The following is a 23,996-nucleotide window of genomic DNA, read 5'->3' as shown; positions in this document are numbered from 1 at the left end:
TTGAATCCATATGTTTACTCTTTATCAATAAAGAAACATGGGCAGGGAGTGTTTTTTTTTTGTTTTGTTTTTTTTGGAACATCCTTAGGCATTTATTTACAAAACACATTGCCCGCATGTAATATATATACACTGCCCCTTCAAAATGTTGGTAAAATTATGATACTTGGCATGTACAGTTGTGCAAATTATCACAACTTTTCTAGGTGAGGACTATAGCAGATAGAAAACTTACTTAACCTACTGTGGGGGACTGCTCTGAGCAGAAATTGCTTCTTGATGAGACAGCTTCTTGAACCAGATTCCTGTGTGCAAAATTGATAGATTTTTAGGTTAGCATAATGGCAAAATCAATCACATGGCGAAATGGGAAATCCAGTAATTCTCAAGAATGACTCCTCTTTTCAGGGCATTGACCCACATGTAGCTGTAGCGCCCCGTCAATGTGCATCTGAGAGTAGATTAAAAATTCCACGGGCATGGAGTGGACCACCTTGTTGGGCATGATCTGGTCGTAGTAATGATAACTGAGTTTCCTGCCCTTCCAGTCGGTGCTGAATGGCCAGAAGCCGTAGAGGGTAATGGTGTCGCAGAGCTCGAGGGCTGCACTGACCAGCATGAGCCCTGATGACAACCTATGGACCTTCAGCCCCTTGGCCTTCCAGTGCTCTGCCAAGTTCTGTAGGTACACTGGGTGGAAGGACACCATCTTGGAGGCCAGGCCAAAGTCATCCAGCGTGTACTGCACTTTGAAGGACACCTCGGTGTTCACGGTGAAGGAGAATGCTGGCATCAGGATGAGGGCATCTCCATAGGACTGCATCATGTCCCCAAAGGCTTTCCTTCTGGTATTCAAATTTTGAAACCTGGATGGCAGAATAGAAAACTGCTGTAAATGCCTATGTTAGACTGAAGTTCAATCTTTCATGGTGTAAGGAGAAATACACGAGCAGTCAAGAAAGACTTAGGTCTTTAACAAGATCTATAGAGGGGATTCATTTTAATGAGAGATCAAAGGGGAAGTATAGATGGGGGGAGCCTGGAATTATGTGGACGGGGCGAATTTGACATACCGGGTTGCAGCTCAGTGAAAGGACTTTTGTAAAGATGGACATATTTTCTGCTGATTATTGCTGTTGTTAAATTAATACTAACGTAATGCAACCAATGCCCAGAGTTAGCAAAATAAAAAAATAAAAAGGCAAACTAATTGTTACCATTCCAAAATGTGCCACATAATTTGGCATTTCCTGCTGCATAAATTACTCATCCCTGCTGCATATTTTGGCTTTTTCCTGCTGCATAATTCCAGTGGCCCCGAGTATAATATAGGGAGGAGAGATGGGTCTGTAAAGTACGAAGAATGGATGCCATGGCAGCATGATTCTGCAACAAGTGCCCTTCCAGGTAATGTTATAAATTGATGTAACGCACATTTTGCCACTGGTGGATCCTTCAGTGGGGAGCAATCTACTGACAAAGGTGTGGCATGTGAGGAGCCTTATAAAAATGCTTGTTTTTCTTTCAGTGGCTACAACACTGATAGTATGGAAAGCCATACACTGTCGAAATAGTCGATCCACCCACCAACACCGGTCTCTGGCTTTGCTGAGGCTTTTGGCCCCTGCAGAGGCACACCGGAGTAAGAAAATGGGCTCCCAAAACAGCCAAACAACTTCATGGGTAGAAGTAAATTTGAGGGTCTTGACGGTACCTTTGAATCACAATGCTCGGGTTCAGAGTGACGATGTGGGCCTTTCTCCCGGCGTCATCCGTGTAGTTGAGGAGCGGCGGCACGTTGAATCTGTGTGGGGGTTCAACAAAGACAAGAGACGTGACCGTGGCAAGCCTCGACCATGGCATAGGATTATAGTCGTCCTTATGAAGCGTGGATGCTCAGCCTTCCTAGTGCATATTTCGCGAATAAGAGCGCAAGCCGTTACCCAGCACTTAGTAAAAGTGGATGTTCTCCGAGAGGGTTGGAAAAGCAAAGGTGTCTCTCTTTTGCCATCTAAAGCAGGTAAATAATACTTTAAAACTATAAATCGCACTAAAAAGCACACCTAAACTCCATTCCCCATGATGCCCTTCTTTCCTCTGACAGCTGCTTCCTCCCCAGAGCCCTCAAGAGCAGCCATCTTAGGAAGGCCTTGCTCTCTGGTGATGAAAAAGCAACATCTTCGCACCAATGTTCTACCTAGATGAACTTGAAACACTAGTGTCATCATCACCCCTCACACCACCAGTGAAGCTTTTTCTTCCTGCAAAACTCTAGACTTTTTGAACAGAAATACCACAAATCATTAACTTCTGGAGGGTTATTAATACTCTGGTGCAGGCAAGAAACTGGCTGTCCTTGCCCGCTGCTTAAACTCCTTGGGGTGATGAACTATGGCAATGCACGTGGGTGCTTGGAGTGGTAGAGAACCTGAAATACTGAATTTTGCTTCCCACGCACCCCCAAACTCTATACTTCTTGCAAATCAATGAGACAGACTGACTCAGCCGCAAGGTTTCCTATCTGTTCTGGGAACAAATAAAAACGAGATAATTCAACAGTTCTATGTCTCCTCGAAATTATTGTACGTTCATTTCCCTTTGAAGAGAATGGACACTGTTTTTCTACACGCCTCAGTCTGCGTGTGTCATATATACCTGCATACCTTGAAGTCTTACTAGACTTAACTCAAAATATAAATCCTTGAACATTTCTAGACTTGATTCCACATATATAAACGTACCTCTGAGATGTACCAGACCTAAGTTCACATATTTGGCTCTTGAAGAAATACACATGCATACATCTATATCTGCAGAAGGGCCCTATATGTGGAGTTAAGTCTAGCAAATTCATTCTACTGTTCTCATCTAAATATAATTACCTTCCTGATATTGTGGTCAATGATGAAATTTTGGCTATGATATTTTTGTAACCTAATAGTTTTTGCTTGATATTCTGACATACAACCATTCTTAAGGTCGAAGGGTTGGAGAATGATGAAAATAACCGAACTGAGCTCAGTCATGGGTCAGCCATCCCGACAGGTGTTCATAGTACATTACGCACAAGCACAACAGAATACCCGGGTCTAACAACTAGTTGCCCCCACTCCAGGCCACCCTGGCAAAAGACTTGGGGCTTCGGCAACTTGCAGCGCCTTGTGTACTGTACTTAGCTGGGTTTTAATTTCACTTTTGCACTCTGCCCAAGGTCACCCACACCTCCCACTCTCATAGGGTAGGTGAAAACACCCCAAATGTTCTCCTGTTCTAGGAGGTATATCCCATATCACAACAAGCTGGTGTGAGGAGGAATCCTATGATGAGGCGCGCCACCTTAGGGTGGGTGAGAGTTCACATCCTGAAGGATATTTTCTTCACATCTTTTTGTCAGAAACATTAGCTTTCAGCAATTTCCTAACATTGTTTTATGCATTTGGTTGTTAGACCCAGGTACTCTGTTGTGATTGTTTGTTTCAATGGGAGTGTGTACCTGCTTGGTCTTTAAATATTCCCCTTGGCCCTTTTGTGTTCATATTTGTTCATTATGCATTATACCTTAGCAATCTTGGGATCGCTTTGTAAGGGATCCACAAAAAATGTATGTGTGTGTATATATATATATATATATATAGATGTTCTAGTTAGGTTCTGAATTTACCTGCACAAAACCATAGAAATTCAGCAGTTGGATTTATTTCAAACAACTATAACTCGTGCCCAGGGTAACTAACTCGCGCCCCCGCCATGCACAGGTTGTTTCTAGAGGGTTTTTTAGTGAGGGGACACTCCTCCACTATAATGGAGGAGCAGCTCCTGGCAGAAAGTACAAGTTTTATGGGAACTACAGCTCAAATCTGTTTTTGTTTGCACTTCTTGCTTAAGGCTTAGTATTCTGCTGCCGTACATGGCATCGAAGTCACTTTAAATTCAACATTGTTGTATGACATTTTAGCATTGCTACTGTTATATTACTAATTATTATTATAACTTTCTGTTAATTTTGAAAATCTTCTTTGAAGGGACACATTTCCCAAGCTGGGGGCACCTAGCAGCTGAGTAAGAAGTTACCTGATTACAAAGTCATTCTGGTCGATCTCCCGCCCACAGCAGCTGCCAGATAAGATATCCCCATTGCCGACCACTGCACAGGACTTGAGCGGCTTGCTTGAAAAGGGGGGCGTCTGGGGAAAAAAAAAAGTTGATAAATATAAAGCTGCCTTGTTGTGCTGAAAACAACTGCAGGCCCCATTTAGAGTTTAGCGGACTGGGTCCACCACGGCCTTCACTATTATGAGTCAGACAGACGTTCATCTTTCCAATGACACTCCCCTCAAGCTCTGCCATCAGACAGCTTCTTCTGACAGCTCGTCACAGCAGGCGGCGGAATAAGGACATTAGACAGCATGCGCTATTTAGAGAGGGTGGTTGGATGTATTTATTTTCTGTCCATCGCCGCCACAAAAAACTAAGAGGTCTTAAACAGAAATAAAATTACCCTCATGCCTGTAGTCTTTTCTGAGTGGAGTATGAAAAATGTCTGGTTAATGGGTTATTGCATATTTATTTCATTGCACGCAATGTCTCCTGAAATTACTAGATGATGTATTGAAAATACAGGCAGATGCTCTAGTAATTAATAAATACCAGTCAGAATGGTTATTACTGCCTGTGTAAAACAGGGTGCAAGTCTAGTTTACAATCCGCTCTTTGCACCTGCAGTAGCAGTCCTGGATGTAAATAGTCCTCTGAGACACTTCTCCTAATAAGGCTTGCCTTACGTTAATACTCAGCTGCAAGGTTCTTTATCTTTACCTGTTTAGGGACGGATGTCTCCTGCCAAAATTCCATTGAATTCTGCCATTATATGGCCTATGCCCTGTGTTTTTTTCTGGGTATCGCACTTCTGCTGCAAGCCTGCTTGTTTACTAAACATGAGGCACCTACATACAGCCAACCGCTAGATGGTGCCAGGTGCTGGAGCTGTCACGTTTTCTTTTTCCCTGGAGAATACCTTTTTTAGGTCGATTTCTTCAAGACATGTATATATCTTGTGGACTTAGAGCCCACCAATTGCATTTAATTTGTTTATTTCAATGTCCTTTAAAAATCCTTGCTTCCAAGTTATTATCTTTCCTATGTGCCCGTCCTTTTCTTCGGTTGTTCTATCCCACGGTGCAGCTCCCCATTACTGTAGCCTTCCACTTGTGTGAATTTAGGCGTGTTTCTGCAAAAAAAGAAAATAAATTGTTTGCTTCTATATGGCAGCATGGGAAGCTTCTCCTTTCGAACAGCTGCTCCCCGCCTTTCCATTTTGAGCATGAGAAGAGGACTGTAAATCTTGCCGCCTTTCATTTATCAGCACGGCGCCTGGATTCATTTTACACCGTTGCACACCTTTTATTTTATCAGCATGGAGCCCCACAGTGTGAATTAATTCTGCAAGAAATACTATATTCAGGCTAGTGTACAGATATCCATTCGGTTTCTTGCTCAGGGCTTTAGCCTGTCTGTTACATGAGCAAATGTCAGAAAAGTAGTTGGATTGCCAGGACGTGTACTGAAACGTTCATGCCAGCCACTGGAAGACACCAAAAGCCCTCACAACTAAGTAAGCGGGCAGTTTTTTCTATACTGGCTGATAGAGAAAGAATCTCAGCAACAAGACATTGTGTGTCATAATCAAAAAGGCAAGGATGCACTTGTTGTGTGACATCACTAGCAGAAAGAAGGCTTTGGCCAAGTGAGGGATGAGACTTGGTTCACTGGTTGCCCCTGGAAACCAACACATCCTACTAATCCTTTCCTGCTCACACCGACAAAAAATAGAAAGCAAATCTCAGAAGAAATTATTAAGCATCCATTACATGGCCTAAACACTAGGCTTACAAAGCAGCACCAATAGAAGGGGCACCAAAGATGGAATGAAAAAAGAACAAGAAAGCACACAATGCAGTACTTGGCGCTCCCGCAAACACAACCTACGCCAAATACGAGGGAGGTTCTCTCGTCGAGCCACACAAGCGTCAGCAATCCCACAGCCTTTGCTATAGTTCGAACTCCAACCAATCCTTCCTCAAAGCACGAACCAAGGTAATGGTATGGTAATCAGAATGATAGATTGGAACTGATTGACAGGGTGAAGGTAGTCCATGAGGATTTTTTTGTGGCTGTACTTCCCTGTAAACCCTACGATTAGATGGAAAAATATGACTCGCCCGACAAAAGCAGTGCACGCCCAATCGTTGTTTCATTTATGTGACTGGGTTTTGACTGGTAACCCCCTAAATGATTTGGGTTCAGTTCAATGAACCATTTCTCTTCTATGAATCTCGAATGCGTGTATTCAATGTTCTCCAAATCTCGGGCCAAGATGTTCACCAGATGAACAAGTTAAAATGCCATGTTGCTGGGTTAAAGACAAAGCAATACAATTAAAGTAAATAAGAAAACTGTGGCGAATAATTACCAGAAATGCAATCCTGCACCCAGCAAGCCTGTCCTCAATTAGAAAAAAATAATCACTGAATTTGTTTCTCGCTCAAAGCTCAAGTTTCCAACATCAGATTTTAGTATTAAATGCTGCAAGATTTCTCAGCCATATTTTGTTGTCAGGAACGAATTCATCTGTGTGGTCAGTAATAACTTGGCACCTAACCCACGGCCAGACTGGCCTTAGTGGCATCGGGTGTTATCTCGAGAGGCTGGAAGGGTGGGAGCCGGTTTTGTTACTGGGTAGCCGGTTTTGTAGCAGTTTTAAAAATACTGCAGAGTTCCTTGTATCTCCAACAGTTTTGAGGCAACAAAAAAAACACCAAGATAACTCTAGTGATTAATGTACCTGCTGGAGAGGGATCAGAGTTTTCTCTATTGGTAGTTTTGACTCATCTAAAGTACTACAAAGGGGTAATATGCCTGCTGCGAAGTACATGTACTGTGCACATCGAAGAATAGTATTTTATGTGCGTAGCTCAGTGCGATACTGCTTTCGTCACTCCTTCTGTTACTGTGCTATTCATGAATTACAATCCTAATCTAGCACAGTGAGCTATGAACTGCCATCAAAGACCTGCATAGAAACTGCATGGTACAGATTAGAAAGTTGTGTTTTTTCCCCCAGTCTTTGATTATCCCAATTTTGCTAGAAAGGGTTTGTTTGGATTGAAATAAATTATTATTAGTAGAGTCAACCCTAACCACTGTATTATGTTCCGAATCCCGGGTTTATGCTTCCCCAGGCCAAGCACTCTTAAAAAAAAATGGCTACCAGTACGGATGACATGTGAAACCTACACCTTGTAGTCCCTATGTCAGCATTTTCTATACACTGAGCCACACATGTATGATTCATTGTGTATGTGTGTGATATAAAGTGCTCAAATATCCTATGCTGATAAGAGAGGTGCTTATAATACATGTGAAAGAGGGGCTATGGAGAGATGAGAGGCATTGTTAGAGGGTGATGGATGGTGAGGGAATCATTGAATAGCCCTAATAAATATTGCTGTATTCTGGTGCACTGTAAGGCTATAATTTACTAATCTTTAAAAGCTAATACAGTAGAATGTCATGAAAAATGTGTTGTAGAATGCACCGTTTTTGCCATTTTTCCCCAAAACATTTTTGGGGATGGAGAACCCCAAGGCCAATTGTGGTCAAGCTCGCTCGCCACGCCTCTTAGGGGAGCTGGTCTGACAAAATGTGCCCGGGCTGCTTTGGATTCCCAGTCCGGCCCTGACCTAACTCATGGGCAAAGCCCTTGTGTTACGAGCGCCAGCTGCCAGGGTTAATACTTCACAGTGTGCGCAGCCTCTCTTTGGGAAGCAACTCTAGCGCCTTGAGACCCGCACGGGTGAGTAGCGCGCTTTATAAATGTTAATGATTTGATTTGATTTGATTTGAATGCCCCTAATACCAACTCATTACCATCAGAGACATATGTCAAATCGAGTTTATTGTACTTTTCACCATCACAATTCATGGAAAAATGTTGTGTGAAAGAAAACGCAATGAAGTGGCTTCCACAAAGGGCTTTTATGGATTTGATGATTTTGCACAGCCAGACTTTGCAACATCCCTTCTACCACTGGCATGTCTAATGAGTAGACAAACATGGACTCCTGTAATAAGAGGGTGGTATTACATGATGGGTGCTCAGACAAACTAATGTACATAGAGCAGTCTACAGTTAGTAGACAAGGTTTAGATAGCACATGGGAGCCTGCAATCGGTGTAAAGTCCTGCCTGTAATTACAGTCTATGTGACGACAAAGAATGCCTTGGCTGCTCAACTGCAATATTAAATTACAGTTGAGTTCTGATGCCTCAATGGCCGCCGCCAGAGCCGGCAGCCGCGGCTAAAGGCTGGTCACAGAGCATCATTACAGCTGCAGTTTTAACAAGCATTGGAAAAGCCAATAGTTCTCGCCTATGTGAGCTATTGGCTTTGGCAATGTTTTGTAGCCATGCTGAACAGCATCGTCGATGACGTGCAGTGTGGCTAAAACTAATTTTAAAAGCACTACGACACGTTAAGTGCTTTAACAATGGATGCATGATAGTCCTTTTAATTACAATACATTTTAGCTGTGCCACACTGCTGTCCAGTATGGCTCCAACTCAATGACTCCTTGCCAAAATTGGCAATCCCCATGCCCTACAGCACAAGCAAAAGGTAATGGCAGAGCCAATATTCTCAAAGATACGAGACCTATTGGCTTTGCCAATGCTTGTTACACTACGAAACATGTGCTCCCGCTATCGGCATAAACAGAACTGCCGCATTAAGTTTTTGAATTGGGACCGAAAAACCGCCTGACGTGCCTGACCTGGGGCTGAATGTGTGGGTCTGAGGGTGCCTGAAGCTGCTTTTGAGCCCGTCGTGATTAGGGCATCTTTCAGGTTTGATTACGTCATCAAAATACGAGTCAGACTGTCACCAACACTGTGAGAGTCGACCATCACTGTGACTGTGCTGATAGTTCAACATTACCGACACTGTTCCAGTTCTACTGAAGACAGACCTTTTCACATAGTAGGACTTTGAAAGATGTAGCGCTTGACGAGTGATGCGGACTCTATTGAGGCGAGGTGAAGAAATATCCGAATTCACCACAAGGTGGTGCCAAATTACTACAAAAGGACCGATAACCTGCTTTAGATGACTGCATGAGGAGCCCTCCAGGAGCAAAATTATATTTTGCCCAGAGCACCGGGCATTCTCCCACCTTTCATGTGAATGCCGGGCCCATTTAACAGTGTTTGGTGCAGCGCAGGTTAAACCCACCACCTCATTCCAGAAGTATTTTGCTTTCGGAGACCTGTCGTGACACCAGCTGAAGACCCTTTTCAAAGATAGGGTGGATTACAAGAGACACGGTAAAAGGCCACTTATATTTCCGCTGCGGTCAAAGTCTGCATTACAGAGACCCTTGTAATAGGGCCATAAGTAGCTTGAGGATTCATTATGTCTTTGAAACATAGCAGCCGCAATTCTTAAACGTCTCACAAGAGGACAGCATTTCTCTATCACAATGCATACAGCAATTGGAGCGAATTGCACTAAGGCAACACTTCCCAAACTTAGGGAGAAACCACGGCCCAATTGATATAATAAACCTTTGCGACACACCCAGCTTTAATGGACATAACGAAGACGATTTTTTAAATGTAATCAAAGTATCGTGTGGTAGCGTCATTTCAAGGCAGCAAATTTTTCATTGAAATGCCCAGTACTTTTGCACAGATGTCTTCTTATTGGTAAAACAAGCATTTGCAATGCAATGGGTCTCGCATTTGCTTGACTTATTGCTATTAGCGTTGTAGAGTCCTAACCGGACTTTTATTGCCACATAAATTGAAAATGAAAAGTAATACAGTTCTACATAAGCAAGCCGATTTAAAACGCCACGCCTCGAGCATGAAGGAATACACAAAAGGAAACAGAAGTTTGCTCGCCGTCAAATGTATTGGTAAATTCGCTATTATCCATGTAACAGGGTCGATGTCATTCAAAGCGCTCGACTACTGCCCAGTGAGATCACACTGCATAGGAAAAAAAAAAAAGAAAAAGTAGTCCAGAAGCCATACCGAAAACATGACGCCTCGTATGTTTTCAGTAGTTGGCCGGTGCACTCAAGGAGGGCTAAAGACCGGAAAACGCATGACGTATGTATGCCTTTCACAAATGAAAGGAATAGATTTTTAAAAGGCAAGCCCACAAACTAACGAAACTGATGGGTGTGCGGTGGGTGTGGTTAAAAGCCCACAGAGAGATTGCAGCAGGCTAGAGCGCTTGCACACTCGACCTTAGAAAATGTATTGTACATAAATTATAATGTGTAGAAATCAACTTTCAGTGAATACTTATCATTTGTGCATCACCAAGTAAAGTGTGTTAAATTGTTTTGATCATATTAAAATCTTTGTTTCGATCACACTTCTGAACTGAACTGAAGTACATAAAAATGTGCTTCATTTTTGCTTTCCTATCTGCTGAATGTGTTCAATTCAGTTAGAGGTATTTACATTTTGTTGTCTGTTAAAAAAAAATATATATATTCTCTTCTTTCACAATCCCTGTTCACAAGCAAGATTGCCACATAATTCACTTTACTCTTCTTTCCCTGTCTGAACTGTGACAGGCTGTAAAGACCAATCCCCATGTTAAAAACATAGGCAGCGATTTGTCAGAAGACATAGCCTGACGTTTGACCTCTGTCTTTTTAAGTGTAGCAAATGTGACAAGATAAATATAGAACTTAAATGCATCTTTATTTATTGCTTATTTATTGCTTGGACGTTCGCACCCCTTCAAAAATCTTCATGGAAACCAACCAGAGGGTGGAGACCCACAGTCTGAGAAGCACTGCACTAAGGGCCACCTTAGCCCAGCTTTCGGCCCTGCCATGGGCAGCCAATCACCTTCTGCGCATAGGGGTCCATGCCCAGCAGGGGGCCCGGCCCTAACCCCCATGGGTGGAAAACCCTGCTGAGCAAGGCCTTTCGCCGTGTAGAGAGATGCATTGACCGCAGGGCCTGGCCTCCAGCCAGGCACTGGGCCCAACCCTCCAAGGGCAGTCAACTCCCCACAGGGCACAGCCTTTGACCGCGGCCAGATCCTGCACCCAACCCTCTACCACAGATGGACAGCCTCCCAAATGGGTTGTTTTACTGTGAAACCAATGCCATTGTACTGAAAAATGGTGCCACTAATGTAGCATGTTGTGAAGGAGATATGGCCCCCGCCTGCACGCAACAGAAGAAATACATAGCATGTGAGGAAAATCTTCAAAAGTATCCCAATACCTTTTCTCCCTAAACCGTCTGCTTCAGCTATGCAATGCACCCAGATCCCTGCCCCAAAAACAATTTCAGCAGCACCATACCATGTGCCCAGTCCTCAGGACCCCAAAGCACACCTTACGGCTTTCTGCCGTACAGAATCAATAAAGGGCTTATGGTCTCTACACCCAGTCCTACTTTCCTCCAAGCTCCTTCTCGAAAAAGAGCTTCATAAGCTTTAAACCAGGCTTTTGAACTTTAGCTGCCCCTCCAAAGTGATTATACATGCTTCAAATTGGTAGCAGCACACTGGACAATTTTAAGAGTTGAGACATGTGATCCACAGGACAGATTAAAAAAAAGCAAATACCATGAAAGTGTACCTGCTTTAAAAAATCATCAGTGTTTTTATTGTGATTTGCTCGGGAGACCTGGCCCTTCAGACCATCACTGGCGTTAAGTATTTTTGGAGCCCTGGACTTATTCTATCTGAATCATACAGATTATCAGCCAAACAGGGAGACTTAGGTTACCTGCCACACAAAGGACATTTGGGAACGTTTTATGGAGTTCAAAGAGCTCAGAAAATTCAATGTCAATCTTATCTTTTCATCCGCAATTAAATTTTTAGTATAGTTTATCCGTGGTCGCAGAAGAGCTTTTCAATCAGGGGTCGTATTACAGATAGTTTCCCCTGGTGCAGTGGGCTTTTTGCACCCGCTTCTTGTGTTCCTGGAGCACTTTGGTATTATAGAAGGGGCTGCAAATGCATGTGCAATCGTTTTTATAACATGGATCGCGCTGGCACCATCACAAGGAGATATGCACTCACCGGCAGGGGACAACACCATTGCACCCACGTCGTGTCACAAACATAAGCACAACAGCAAAAAATTCACCCAAAGGGTCACTGTCTGTGCATCACATATATAGTAGTGCACAGTCAGTCCTCCCTCCCAAAGGTGCAAAGGGGCTCCTATGCCACCCCGAAGCGAAACAGGCAGCCATTGGTTCAAACCACAACCCAGTCTTTCTAATGTCAAAGGTCACTCCTGCACTGAGGGCGGTGCATTTATAATATAATCAGGTGCACCCAGCTAAGGATGTGCTCAGGGAGATCTTAAGGGTCTTGGGGGCCCTGGCCAAAAGTATTTTGGGGCCCCTGTTCAGAAGAGCTTTGGATTAAGGATCCCATTTCAGCTCTTTCGTGCCCTCTTTGGCCAGGTCACTGACAGGGCACAAACGCACTCATCCGAATTCTAAATGTGTGTTTTCAATATTGTAACACAGCAGCTCCTCACAAATGTTACTGCGAACAATCTCTGTGACACCCTCCCATTTCTCATATGTGAGGTCCTGTTTTGTGGATGCTGCATGAAACATAAACATAACGTTTCTCTGCAAAATGTCTGTAATAGACACACATTGAAAATAAATTCAAGTAAAATGGTATTAAAGACAATCTGTTTAAGAAATATTAAAGGTCATCAGGCAAGTCTCTCTGCAGAACACAGCTGGCTGTATCAGGGTCCCCCTGGAAGCCTTTGGCCCTGGACCAGGACCCACTTTGCCCATGCCTTAAACTTCTCTGAATGTGCTGCAGGGCAAAGAGGGATAGTGTACCCAATTTGTAATTCGGGCCGAGGAAGGCAGTATAAAGCAAGCTGGGGCAGCAGGAGGTCGAGAGAGAGAGTGAGAGTAACTGTTACTGGTAAAAAATATGCCAATATATAGGGCAGCATTCACAGTTGTTACTAGAGACAGACTAGATGGGAGACTATATACTAGATGGACAACTACTTACAGATATACGATGAATGGAAATACAAAGCCTCCAAGTAACTTTGTGTAGTATGTTGGTGGCTTATTTTCCAATCACCCACCCACCCAAACACTCATTAATTCATCCACATATCTATTCATTGCTCAATGTATTTATTCACCCACCCCCACATTCACGGATCCAACCTAGCACTCTTCAGTCATCCATGCATCCATTAATGAATGAATTCACCCAGTTCACAATCATTCGTTCACTGATGAATTCATTCATGCACCCACTCGTGCTTCCTTGTCCGGTTATGCTACCTTCGGGAAGAGGTTGAACATCTCCTCTGTCACGTTGACTTTCTTGTTTTTTTGTGTTTCGTAGACAATATTCTGACCCAGAGGTGCGTTCTCCTGCGTCACTATTAGCCAATCAGACGCGTTGCAACACCGCTTCAAGGCTGACCTGTGGGGAAAGTAAATATCCTGGTTTTAAAATATTTATGACTGAGGCTAACCTGTTTGTAAGCGTTTTATGGGCGAGGGCAGAAAGACACATAGAAATGAAGGGCCTGAGTCACAAAAGAACCTCGCACAACACATTCCGTTTTAGAGATCACAACCTTGTGGCTTCCTAGCCTCTGCCTATCCTCCAAAATCCTTTGTGTGTGAAGGATCTGCATGTCCAAGGCTTAGGGCCTGATTTAGAACTTGGCGGATGGAATACTCCGTCTGACGGATAATCCGTCCACCTTTTTAAGATCTCCATAGGATATAATGGGATTGTAATACTGCGGAAAGGGTATCCATCACTTTTGTGTCAAAGAATTCCCCTCCGCCAAGATTTAAATCAGGCCTTAAGTATTTTGTGATGTTTCATTGAAAACAAGTTTCTTTTTCTTGACATTCACATGAAAAACTAGTTTATGTTTCCCCACAAGCAAACAAGATTGGCAGTGTTCCCTACATTTTCCCGCATTTCCTACCTATGTGACACCAAGAGCCAGATGTATGAAACACTGATCGCAATATACTGCGCATAATTTGAGACCTCTATTTTTGCGACCAGTGTGGAATTTTGAAAATGGACTTATGCTCTAAATGCTCAGTTCATAAAATTCTGGATTGCAGTGCGCTGCAATCTGGCCTACCTGATCAATAGTCATGAAGTATGTGACTCGCTAGAATTGGAGGTCATTACACGGACGGTAGCTTGCTGAGCGAGCTGACCAAAATATCTGCAATCACTTAATTTTTTTCGAATTCAGCCCATTTTCCGTAATAGAAATAAGGTTGCCCTTTGCAGTAGGGTTACTTTGATGCTCAATGACACTTCACTTCCTTTTGTAACGCCAATGTTACTATACGGTACATATAGGATCAAATGCTAATGAACTGAATATCTTTACTTCCAGTATCAACAATGAACTCTGCTCTGCTTTTGTAAATTGTCTCTAGGCACCTGTAGTAGTTGATCCTCGTCTTGTCTTCATGCCTGGGGCATCTCAGCAGCGCTGCCACTTCCCGCATTAGAGTTTCTTCATCAAACCTATAAGTGATCAAAACTAAGTGAGAAATGAGGAAAGTACAAAGCACATTAACATTTCTTAGTCTAGGCTCCTCCTTTTCCATTCATTGTTTTTAGGTCTAGTGCTAGCCAATAACTATTAATTTACTAAAATCATATGAATAATATACTTATACGTAGGAGTTTTCACCCACCACTCAGCATTCATTGGTCTGTTGTGTTTTCATTCATATTTTTTTCCACCTATTACATCACAGAGTCTTGGGTCAGCCCACTTCTGCCATTGGCTAACTTTACTACCAACTTTCACAAGCAGCACATCCGCACACAAAGTAGTTCCCTTGAGTGCCAGGTACTAGTATGGCCATGTGTGCTTTTTGAGACTAAACAAAATGGCAAAGTTTTTATTTCAAATAAGCTGGAGCCTGGAAGCTTCCCCTGCTTGATAAAAGAGAACACGCATTGACAAAGCCAAGAGGCCAGCAGCCAACGCCAGATCCTTTTGCTTTGTCAATGGTTGTTTATTTTGTAGTGTAGCTCCTTCCCTCCTTCATAATAAATTCTATTTATATTAATAGATATTAAGGGAGGGAACCAGCACTGGTTCATCTAGTCTCCCCATTTCTCCCCCTCTACATATCTGTAGACAACTCTGCTGTCTCACCAGTGTGTCATAGTTTTTGCTCAAGTTTTATTCCACACAAGCAGTGCTTTAAATGGGATGGTACTGAATATCTGCACTTCTTTAATTTGAAAAGGAGTGTACCGGCACTTCTCAGCACTGCTGTAATACATTTAATGAGAGAGAACCTGCACTTCTTAGGAGCAAACAGGTACTCTAAAAAGTGTGGACACCTGCACTTCTGTTTTTCCATTTGAAGCACTGACCCACCCACACGCCCCCACCCACCCGCTTCACTCCCCAACACTCCCCCCTCTGGCGAATCTACAACCAGGAGAAGTGAAATTATCTTTTTTCATTGCAGGATGTTCTCCAACAAGAGAATCTTTGAGTCTTCTGTTCTTGCATAGCCCACAATATTATTATGTCATTCAGCAAAGCATCTGAGAAGCACCAAAAAGTGAGACTTCCCTGCAACCCCCAATGTCCAATCACTTTTATCTAGTCTTTTGGTCCAGCGCGTGGCACCCAGGCGCAGCAGGCCAACCCAACCCTCGGAGTCATCTAAGGAACCACGTGACAGGATGTAGAACCATGCAGTGCTCACTTCTTGTTCAATGACTGGGCAGTGAGGACCTTGGTTAGCCTCGCGCATGCGAACTTCGAAGGTTTTGTTCTTACTTCCTCCGACCTGGAGAAAAGAAAACAGGCAGACAGCTTACAGCGCCCAATCACAGTAGAGGGTTAGTAGTGAAGATGGTACACAGGTACAAGCATCTACTCAAACCTAGGCATGTGCTGGATTCCAAATGAGAACACACATTAGAAAAATACATTATTAAAAGAGGCTGCTAGTGCTTGATCACCTGCATCTTATCCTTTAACCTTCACTCAATAGTACAAATTCAGGCAAGGGAGTAGCCAGAAAATTAAAAAGCCCCTCACTTTGAACCAATAAGACAGGCACAGCTCCTCCGCAATGGCGCAGGAGCGCAGCCCCCACCTCCACCAGCAGCAACATCTGCAAACCATTATATTTTTACTATAGTATTATCGTTTTATAGTAAAAAGGGCGAGGCCACAGGCTATGACGGGGACGGAGGGGGGAGTACACAGCACTCCCCTCAGTGCGCATGTACGTTTGGCCGGCCATCTTGGGCCGGCCAAACACGCATGCGCACTTGGCTCTCTCCAACCAGGCACTGTGTTGCCGGGTTGGAGAGAGAAGACAGAGACTTTCACTCTGCCTCGGAGCACCCTGGCTAGGAGCTCCAGCCAATCCAAATGCTGCTGTCATGCATGCTGGGGGCGGCAAGAAAGGTTTTTATTAATCTATTTATTTATGTTTTTTTTAAATAAATTCCTCCACCCGCACACGCCCCTTCAAAGCTCTGTGAGCCGCTCCTGCAGTAAGAGTAAGCTTGGGAAAAAAGAATGAAAGATGGGTAAACAGAAAAGGCAAAGATGGAAGAAATATTGAATGGAAGGCAGGGTGCAAGGATGTATGGGTGAGTGGGTGAATGAGTGGGTGGAATGAGCAGTAGGTAGATGAGTGGATGTATGGGTGAGTGAATGGATAGATGGACGGCAGGTGAAAGGATGGCACATTAAAGGGATAGAAGAATGACAGTGACTGGGTAGGTGAACGGACAGGTGAAACAATGGCAGAGTAAAGGCCTGGATGGAAGGGTGGATGAACAGGTAAATGGATGGCAGAGTAAATGGATGGATGGAAGAATGGATGGATGGATTGATTGATGGATGGATGGATGAGTGAGTTAAAATCGAGTGAATGGATAGGAATTTGGATGGACAAATGGAAGGATGGGTGGATGGTAGAGTTGGATGTGTGGAAGGCTGAATGGATGGTTAAGTAGGGGGATGGATGGGTGGACCAATGGATGGATGGGTGGATGAATGGGAGAGTGGTGGGTGGCAGGATGGATGGCAGAATGGATGGAAGAAATGAGGTAAGCCTGACCGGTGGATGAAAGAATTAATGGATGACAGAATGCAAAGGTGAAATAGTGGATATGATAGGGTGGGTGGAAGGTAGAAAGGATGAACGGATAGATGCTTGGATGGAAGAGACAGGGGACCTCTCCGAGGGAGGGTTAGGCTGACTTGCTTTGCTTGCTTCTGTCATCAGAGATTTAGTTCAAAGTTGCGGATACTTTCATTTTCTGGCTACTCCCTTGATACAATTTCAAGTGATGTGCTAACCTGCAATGACTACACCTTTAAAATAATGTACATTTTCTGTATCTTTATTTAGAGTCCATGCCCCTTACAAGGACCAAACCCCCTTTTTTGCACTGCTTACTTCCATGGCGCACAGAGGGAAAGACTTGCGGATGCCATGGTGAAATACAATCTCATTTTAATGACGTTGATATCCTAGAGGAAGGGGGATGCATGCTGTGCAGGTGAAATGTCACTTCCATCTTTGCTCCCAGGTTCTGGAATCATATGCGGTACCTCTGCTCCAATTTAGGAAAGAGTTGAGGACTCACCTCTTTAAAGAACACTACATTGCAATGCAGCAGTGCACACTTCTACTCCCAGAATCCAGCTGCCTGGCCCATCTCTGATTCACTTTATGCTTGCATTTACCTATGTGAAGCACCTACAACTTACAGATATGTTTGTTAGAGTTTTAGTGCATTTTATATCTTTGTGCATTATTAACAATGCGTAGAATGTGAATTCCCTTTCAAATTGACATGCTGCTATTGCATTCAAACAAAGTTGCTGTGTCTTGTGAAAGTGCGTTTTCCTGACTTATGTTAACGAGGGATCAATTAGGTCTTGACGCGTCTTTTTCAAAATGGATGTCTCCACCTGCATATTCACTGATATTTCTAAAACACACAGTCAAGCAGAGTCATATTTGTTTATTTCCAATAAAGTTGTCCTTGCTGTTCTTGAGGAAAAATTCTCCAGCACGGACATAGTAATGTCGCCTTTCAAGGTCTTTCCACTAGCTCACTGTACTGTGTTCATTCACAATAGTTTTCTGCTGTTCTTGTAACCACAGTTTGTCCTGCAATCTCTGGATGGCATTATCAAAGAGTGGGCAGAATCAATATTCGTGTAGTGGGATGAAATGCTTAGACGGTAAGACAATAAGACATTTTATATAGTACTGTGTTTTGATTTCGTAAAAGCATACTGCTTTTGCTCACACCACGATGATTATGCAGAAGCAAATGATTTTCTATGTGAGAAAAATGATTATAAATCCCAGATTTTAGAGGGTGAGCCAGAAGACATTCTAATTCTAATAAGGATGTTGCCTGCTTTCGTACAGATTTTTCTGCTCACTTGGAGCTTTAAAAATTTCTGATTTGCACATTATTCTGCATTGGCCAATTTACCGAGAGCCTTCATTACACTGATTCTTTATGCATTTGCACTTAGATTAGCTATATCGTACCGCTCACGTTTTTGTTATTAGATGTTTGAAAATGTTATTCCAGCTCTAAAACTCAATTATTGACCCCTGGGCGTGCTGTTGAAGGTAGTATTTTCTGGCGTACAATTTTAGGGGTTCCCTGCACCCACAAGTACATGCATACATGATTACTTACTTCCTTCTTCTGACCCATTTGTCCAGAAATTCCCTTCTGGGGATCCATCACTACTGCCACTGAAGCATATTGCCTTCCCTTCTGGGGATCCATCACTACTGCCACTGAAGCATCTTGCCTTCCCTTCTGGGGATCCATCACTACTGCCACTGAAGCATCTTGCCTTCCCTTCTGGGGATCCATCCGACTGCCACTGAAGCATCTTGCCTTCCCTTCTGGGGATCCATCACTACTGCCACTGAAGCATATTGCCTTTTGCCAGTGAGGGAGAGAACCCCTTTTTTCATTGAGTGAGGAGAGATCGTCAACGAGTAGTGGTGCAGGCTACAATTCTGTCTTCTGCTGCCTCTTGGGGAGCTAGGAGAATGTTTCTCGTGGGCCTGCTCTCACTGATCTCCTTCAGTGGCCCTCTAAGTGACATGGAGGCTTCGGGAAGGCTGACGGTAGAAGGATGGGGTTACAGCTGGCACATAGCAGTCACGTGCCCCACCGGTCCCTGAAAGGCCTCTTAGGAAATCACCATGTCCAGTTCACATCAGACAAAAATGGGCCCGCTGTGGAGTTATTTGCAAGAGAGTAAACAGAAAATTAAAATAGCGCCCACTTGAAATATGCCTCTAATCTGACCAAGAGTGAGAAGCGAGCAAATGGGACTCTCCATAGACGAGCTTCTTTCATCCTCCTTCCTTCCATCCACCCATCTATTCACCCTTTCATCTATTCAACTATCCAACTGTCCACCCCTTCATCTTTCCATCTACCCACCGACTGCCCCATCCAGGAGAGTCCTCCCAGGTCCACCGTCAGGCCATTGGGCGCCTCATCCTGCCCAAGGGACAGGGCAGGAAGTGAGGGGAGGACTATTCAAATGCAGGGGCAACACGGGGGGATACAAGCTACTCCTGAAGTGAAAGATCAAGTGGTAAATAGAGAGCAAGTTATAGAGACTAGTTTAGTCTCTATAAATTTACCTATGTGAAGCACCTACAACTTACAGATATGTTTGTTAGAGTTTTAGTGCATTTTATATCTTTGTGCATTATTAACAATGCGTAGAATGTGAATTCCCTTTCAAATTGACATGCTGCTATTGCATTCAAACAAAGTTGCTGTGTCTTGTGAAAGTGCGTTTTCCTGACTTATGTTAACGAGGGATCAATTAGGTCTTGACGCGTCTTTTTCAAAATGGATGTCTCCACCTGCATATTCACTGATATTTCTAAAACACACAGTCAAGCAGAGTCATATTTGTTTATTTCCAATAAAGTTGTCCTTGCTGTTCTTGAGGAAAAATTCTCCAGCACGGACATAGTAATGTCTCCTTTCAAGGTCTTTCCACTAGCTCACTGTACTGTGTTCATTCACAATAGTTTTCTGCTGTTCTTGTAACCAGTTTGTCCTGCAATCTCTGGATGGCATTATCAAAGAGTGGGCAGAATCAATATTCGTGTAGTGGGATTAAATGCTTAGACGGTAAGACAATAAGACATTTTATATAGTACTGTGTTTTGATTTCGTAAAAGCATACTGCTTTTGCTCACACCACGATGATTATGCAGAAGCAAATGATTTTCTATGTGAGAAAAATGATTATAAATCCCAGATTTTAGAGGGTGAGCCAGAAGACATTCTAATTCTAATAAGGATGTTGCCTGCTTTCGTACAGATTTTTCTGCTCACTTGGAGCTTTAATAATTTCTGATTTGCACATTATTCTGCATTGGCCAATTTACCGAGAGCCTTCATTACACTGATTCTTTATGCATTTGCACTTAGATTAGCTATATCGTACCGCTCACGTTTTTGTTATTAGATGTTTGAAAATGTTATTCCAGCTCTAAAACTCAATTATTGACCCCTGGGCGTGCTGTTGAAGGTAGTATTTTCTGGCGTACAATTTTAGGGGTTCCCTGCACCCACAAGTACATGCATACATGATTACTTACTTCCTTCTTCTGACCCATTTGTCCAGACATTCCCTTCTGGGGATCCATCACTACTGCCACTGAAGCATATTGCCTTCCCTTCTGGGGATCCATCACTACTGCCACTGAAGCATCTTGCCTTCCCTTCTGGGGATCCATCACTACTGCCACTGAAGCATATTGCTTTCCCTTCTGGGGATCCATCACTACTGCCACTGAAGCATATTGCCTTCCCTTCTGGGGATCCATCACTACTGCCACTGAAGCCTCTTGCCTTCCCTTCTGGTCATCCATCACTACTGCCACTGAAGCATCTTGCCTTCCCTTCTGGGGATCCATCACTACTGCCACTGAAGCATCTTGCCTTCCCTTCTGGGGATCCATCACTACTGCCACTGAAGCATCTTGCCTTCCTTCCCTTCTGGGGATCCATCACTACTGCCAGGGAAGCATCTTGCCTTCCCTTCTGGGGATCCATCACTACTGCCACTGAAGCATCTTGCCTTCCCTTCTGGGGATCCATCACTACTGCCACTGAAGCATATTGCCTTTTGCCAGTGAGGGAGAGAACCCCTTTTTTCATTGAGTGAGGAGAGATCGTCAACGAGTAGTGGTGCAGGCTACAATTCTGTCTTCTGCTGCCTCTTGGGGAGCTAGGAGAATGTTTCTCGTGGGCCTGCTCTCACTGATCTCCTTCAGTGGTCCTCTCAGTGACATGGAGGCTTCGGGAAGGCTGACGGTAGAAGGATGGGGTTACAGCTGGCACATAGCAGTCACGTGCCCCACCGGTCCCTGAAAGGCCTCTTAGGAAATCACCATGTCCAGTTAACATCAGACCAAAATGGGCCCGCTGTGGAGTTATTTGCAAGAGAGTAAACAGAAAATTAAAATAGCGCCCACTTGAAATATGCCTCTAATCTGACCAAGAGTGAGAAGCGAGCAAATGGGACTCTCCATAGACGAGCTTCTTTCATCCTCCTTCCTTCCATCCACCCATCTATTCACCCTTTCATCTATTCAACTATCCAACTGTCCACCCCTTCATCTTTCCATCTACCCACCGACTGCCCCATCCAGGAGAGTCCTCCCAGGTCCACCGTCAGGCCACTGGGCGCGGCATCCTGCCCAAGGGACAGGGCAGGAAGTGACGGGAGGACCATTGAAATGCAGGGGCAACACGGGGGGATAAAAGCTACTCCTGAAGTGAAAGATCAAGTGGTAAATAGAGAGCAAGTTATAGAGACTAGTTTAGCAATGCACTTGTGTCCTTGCCTTCTGTACATATTGCACCAACTAAAAGCATAACAAATGCAATCAATAGAAGTCTTCGACCTTTTTGCTCATATTTGTGGATTTGTAGTGGCTTTTTCTGGAGTTTGAAGTGTCCCGAAGGAGCTTAACTAAAGCACTGGTTGGTTTGTAGCTTTAACTCCACTTACTGCCGGTATATTAAAGCAAATTCTCCTTTTGGGACATGTTGTTCCTTGATTAGGTGAGGCTTTGCTCCTCTGGGCAGTTACCCCTACTCTTTCACCAGCTGACTCAGAGCTGTCGCTCTACAGCTGTCCACAGGACACACTCAAACTAACTGTTAAGAAATGTAAAACTTTTACTGCATTTTTTAAAAGTACCTTTAAAACAAACTTCTATTTTACGTTAATCTGCTACACTGCGGGCTCTAAACAAGATATCAACAAAACCATAACTTGAAAAAGGCCCACTTACCTTTTGCAAGCCCCCTCTTCTTGCCTCGGAAGCCGCGCCTTCCTGAACACCGTGTAGTACACAATGGCGACTCCACACACCACCAGTACCCAAACCAGGAGCTGAACCAACCGCATTCTTCTGTGAGTAAGACAAAGTATGAGAAACTACACAAGGCCAAAGCTTCTGTAGGCAGTGTCTAATCTGTAAAACAGACAAAGGTGGGATGCTCGAACTTTTTTAGTTATTCGTTACTAAGGAGAATCAGAACCGACAACTTTGCCATTCCAGATCCAGAAACATTCTGCTGCGAAGATGCCCAGTCTTACAACTCACGACTGCTGTGGGCTTCTCGCTGGGCTTGGGTGAAGCTTGGGGATGGAAGGCGGGCCCTTCCTTGGCAGAGTGTCAAGAAGACCTTCTGTGGAAGGTAAGTGCTGTATGTAGACGCGTGCTGATACCGGTTCTGAGGCTGAGCGAGCTGATCTGGCGGTCAGTCCTCAGTGCAACAAGGCTGGACTCCCTCTGGGTGCAGGGAGTGCTTCCAAGGGCTGTGACGTTCAGGTGTGCTTGGCAGGGGGCAGGTCAAACTCCATCAAGCTGTATTTGTAAAGGTGTGGCAGGGCGCTTGTGTGGCACGGCTCCATCATTGTTCATATAACTGTCACAAAGCTAAAAACTTACGTGAGTTGACGTAAACATGTACGAATAGGGAAAAGAGAAAAAACACTGAAGAAAGATTGTGTTCCTACTCCTCGTTCAGTTGAGCAACAACTGTGCTGTGCTTTCTGTACATTGGGCTGGCCGCCAGTTGTGTAGCCAGCAACAGCCGCAGGGGCATTGTCCAAAGTAAATGGAGAACCGCCTAACTATTAAAGTAATGCCAGAGTACACCATCAGCCGGTCGATGAAAAACAAAGTCACTGCCGCATTCCGTGCAGAGCCCTTTCTGAGGCCTGGCTAAGCTCCAGTGACTAATCTTTGGAAAGCTGGCATGGGTAATTTGATGGTTAGTGTGATATATATATATATATATATATATTTTTACCACCCAAACAAATCAAAGGTGTATATATATATATATATATATATATATATATATATATATATATATATATTAATATATTCATATTCACTGAAAAAAACAAAGGTTACACTGATGTTATAGTTAGGTTCTGAATTTACTCGTTAAAAAAAAACCTAGAAATTCAGCAGTTACAGTTCTTTCAAGTAACTACAACGCACGCCCTCGCCATGCACAGTTTTACTATCAATAATATTATTGCAAATGTTGCAGTGATAATATAAAAGATGCCATACAAGATCTCATCAATGATATACTATGTGGAGTAATTAGCTGTGCATGGCAAAGGCGTGAGTTATAGTTACCCTGGTGAAGAAGGTTATTGAATAGTAAGTTTGAAAATGCCACTTTTATTGCTTAGCCATTTGGTGCCTCTGCCTGTCTGCTGGATCAACGTCTGGGCCAGGATGGCACTTGGGCTGTTTGGGCATTCACTCTAGACCAGGTGTCTTGAACGAGTAGCTCGTGAGCTACCAGTAGCTCTCCACCTACC

The 23,996-nt window shown here is 43.7% G+C and overlaps 1 protein-coding gene across 1 annotated transcript; it reads right to left on the bottom strand.

The window, feature by feature from the left end:
• Window positions 1-22,945, bottom strand: LOC138268744 (alpha-2,8-sialyltransferase 8F-like). Its single transcript, XM_069218727.1, has 7 exons — window positions 22,441-22,945; window positions 15,808-15,891; window positions 14,513-14,599; window positions 13,372-13,516; window positions 4,072-4,184; window positions 1,715-1,804; window positions 1-866 (listed from the first exon to the last, which is right to left on the bottom strand). The coding sequence occupies exons 1-7, from the start codon at window positions 22,554-22,556 to the stop codon at window positions 386-388; spliced, it is 1,116 nt and encodes a 371-aa protein (XP_069074828.1). The 5' UTR covers window positions 22,557-22,945; the 3' UTR covers window positions 1-385.
• Between the last annotated feature and the right edge of the window lie 1,051 nt (window positions 22,946-23,996).

Source organism: Pleurodeles waltl, chromosome 12 (genome assembly GCF_031143425.1).
Source record: "Pleurodeles waltl isolate 20211129_DDA chromosome 12, aPleWal1.hap1.20221129, whole genome shotgun sequence".
Taxonomy (NCBI): Eukaryota; Metazoa; Chordata; class Amphibia; order Caudata; family Salamandridae; genus Pleurodeles; species Pleurodeles waltl.
Note: the sequence above shows the minus strand (reverse complement) of the source record. Positions and strands in the feature narration are given on the sequence as shown.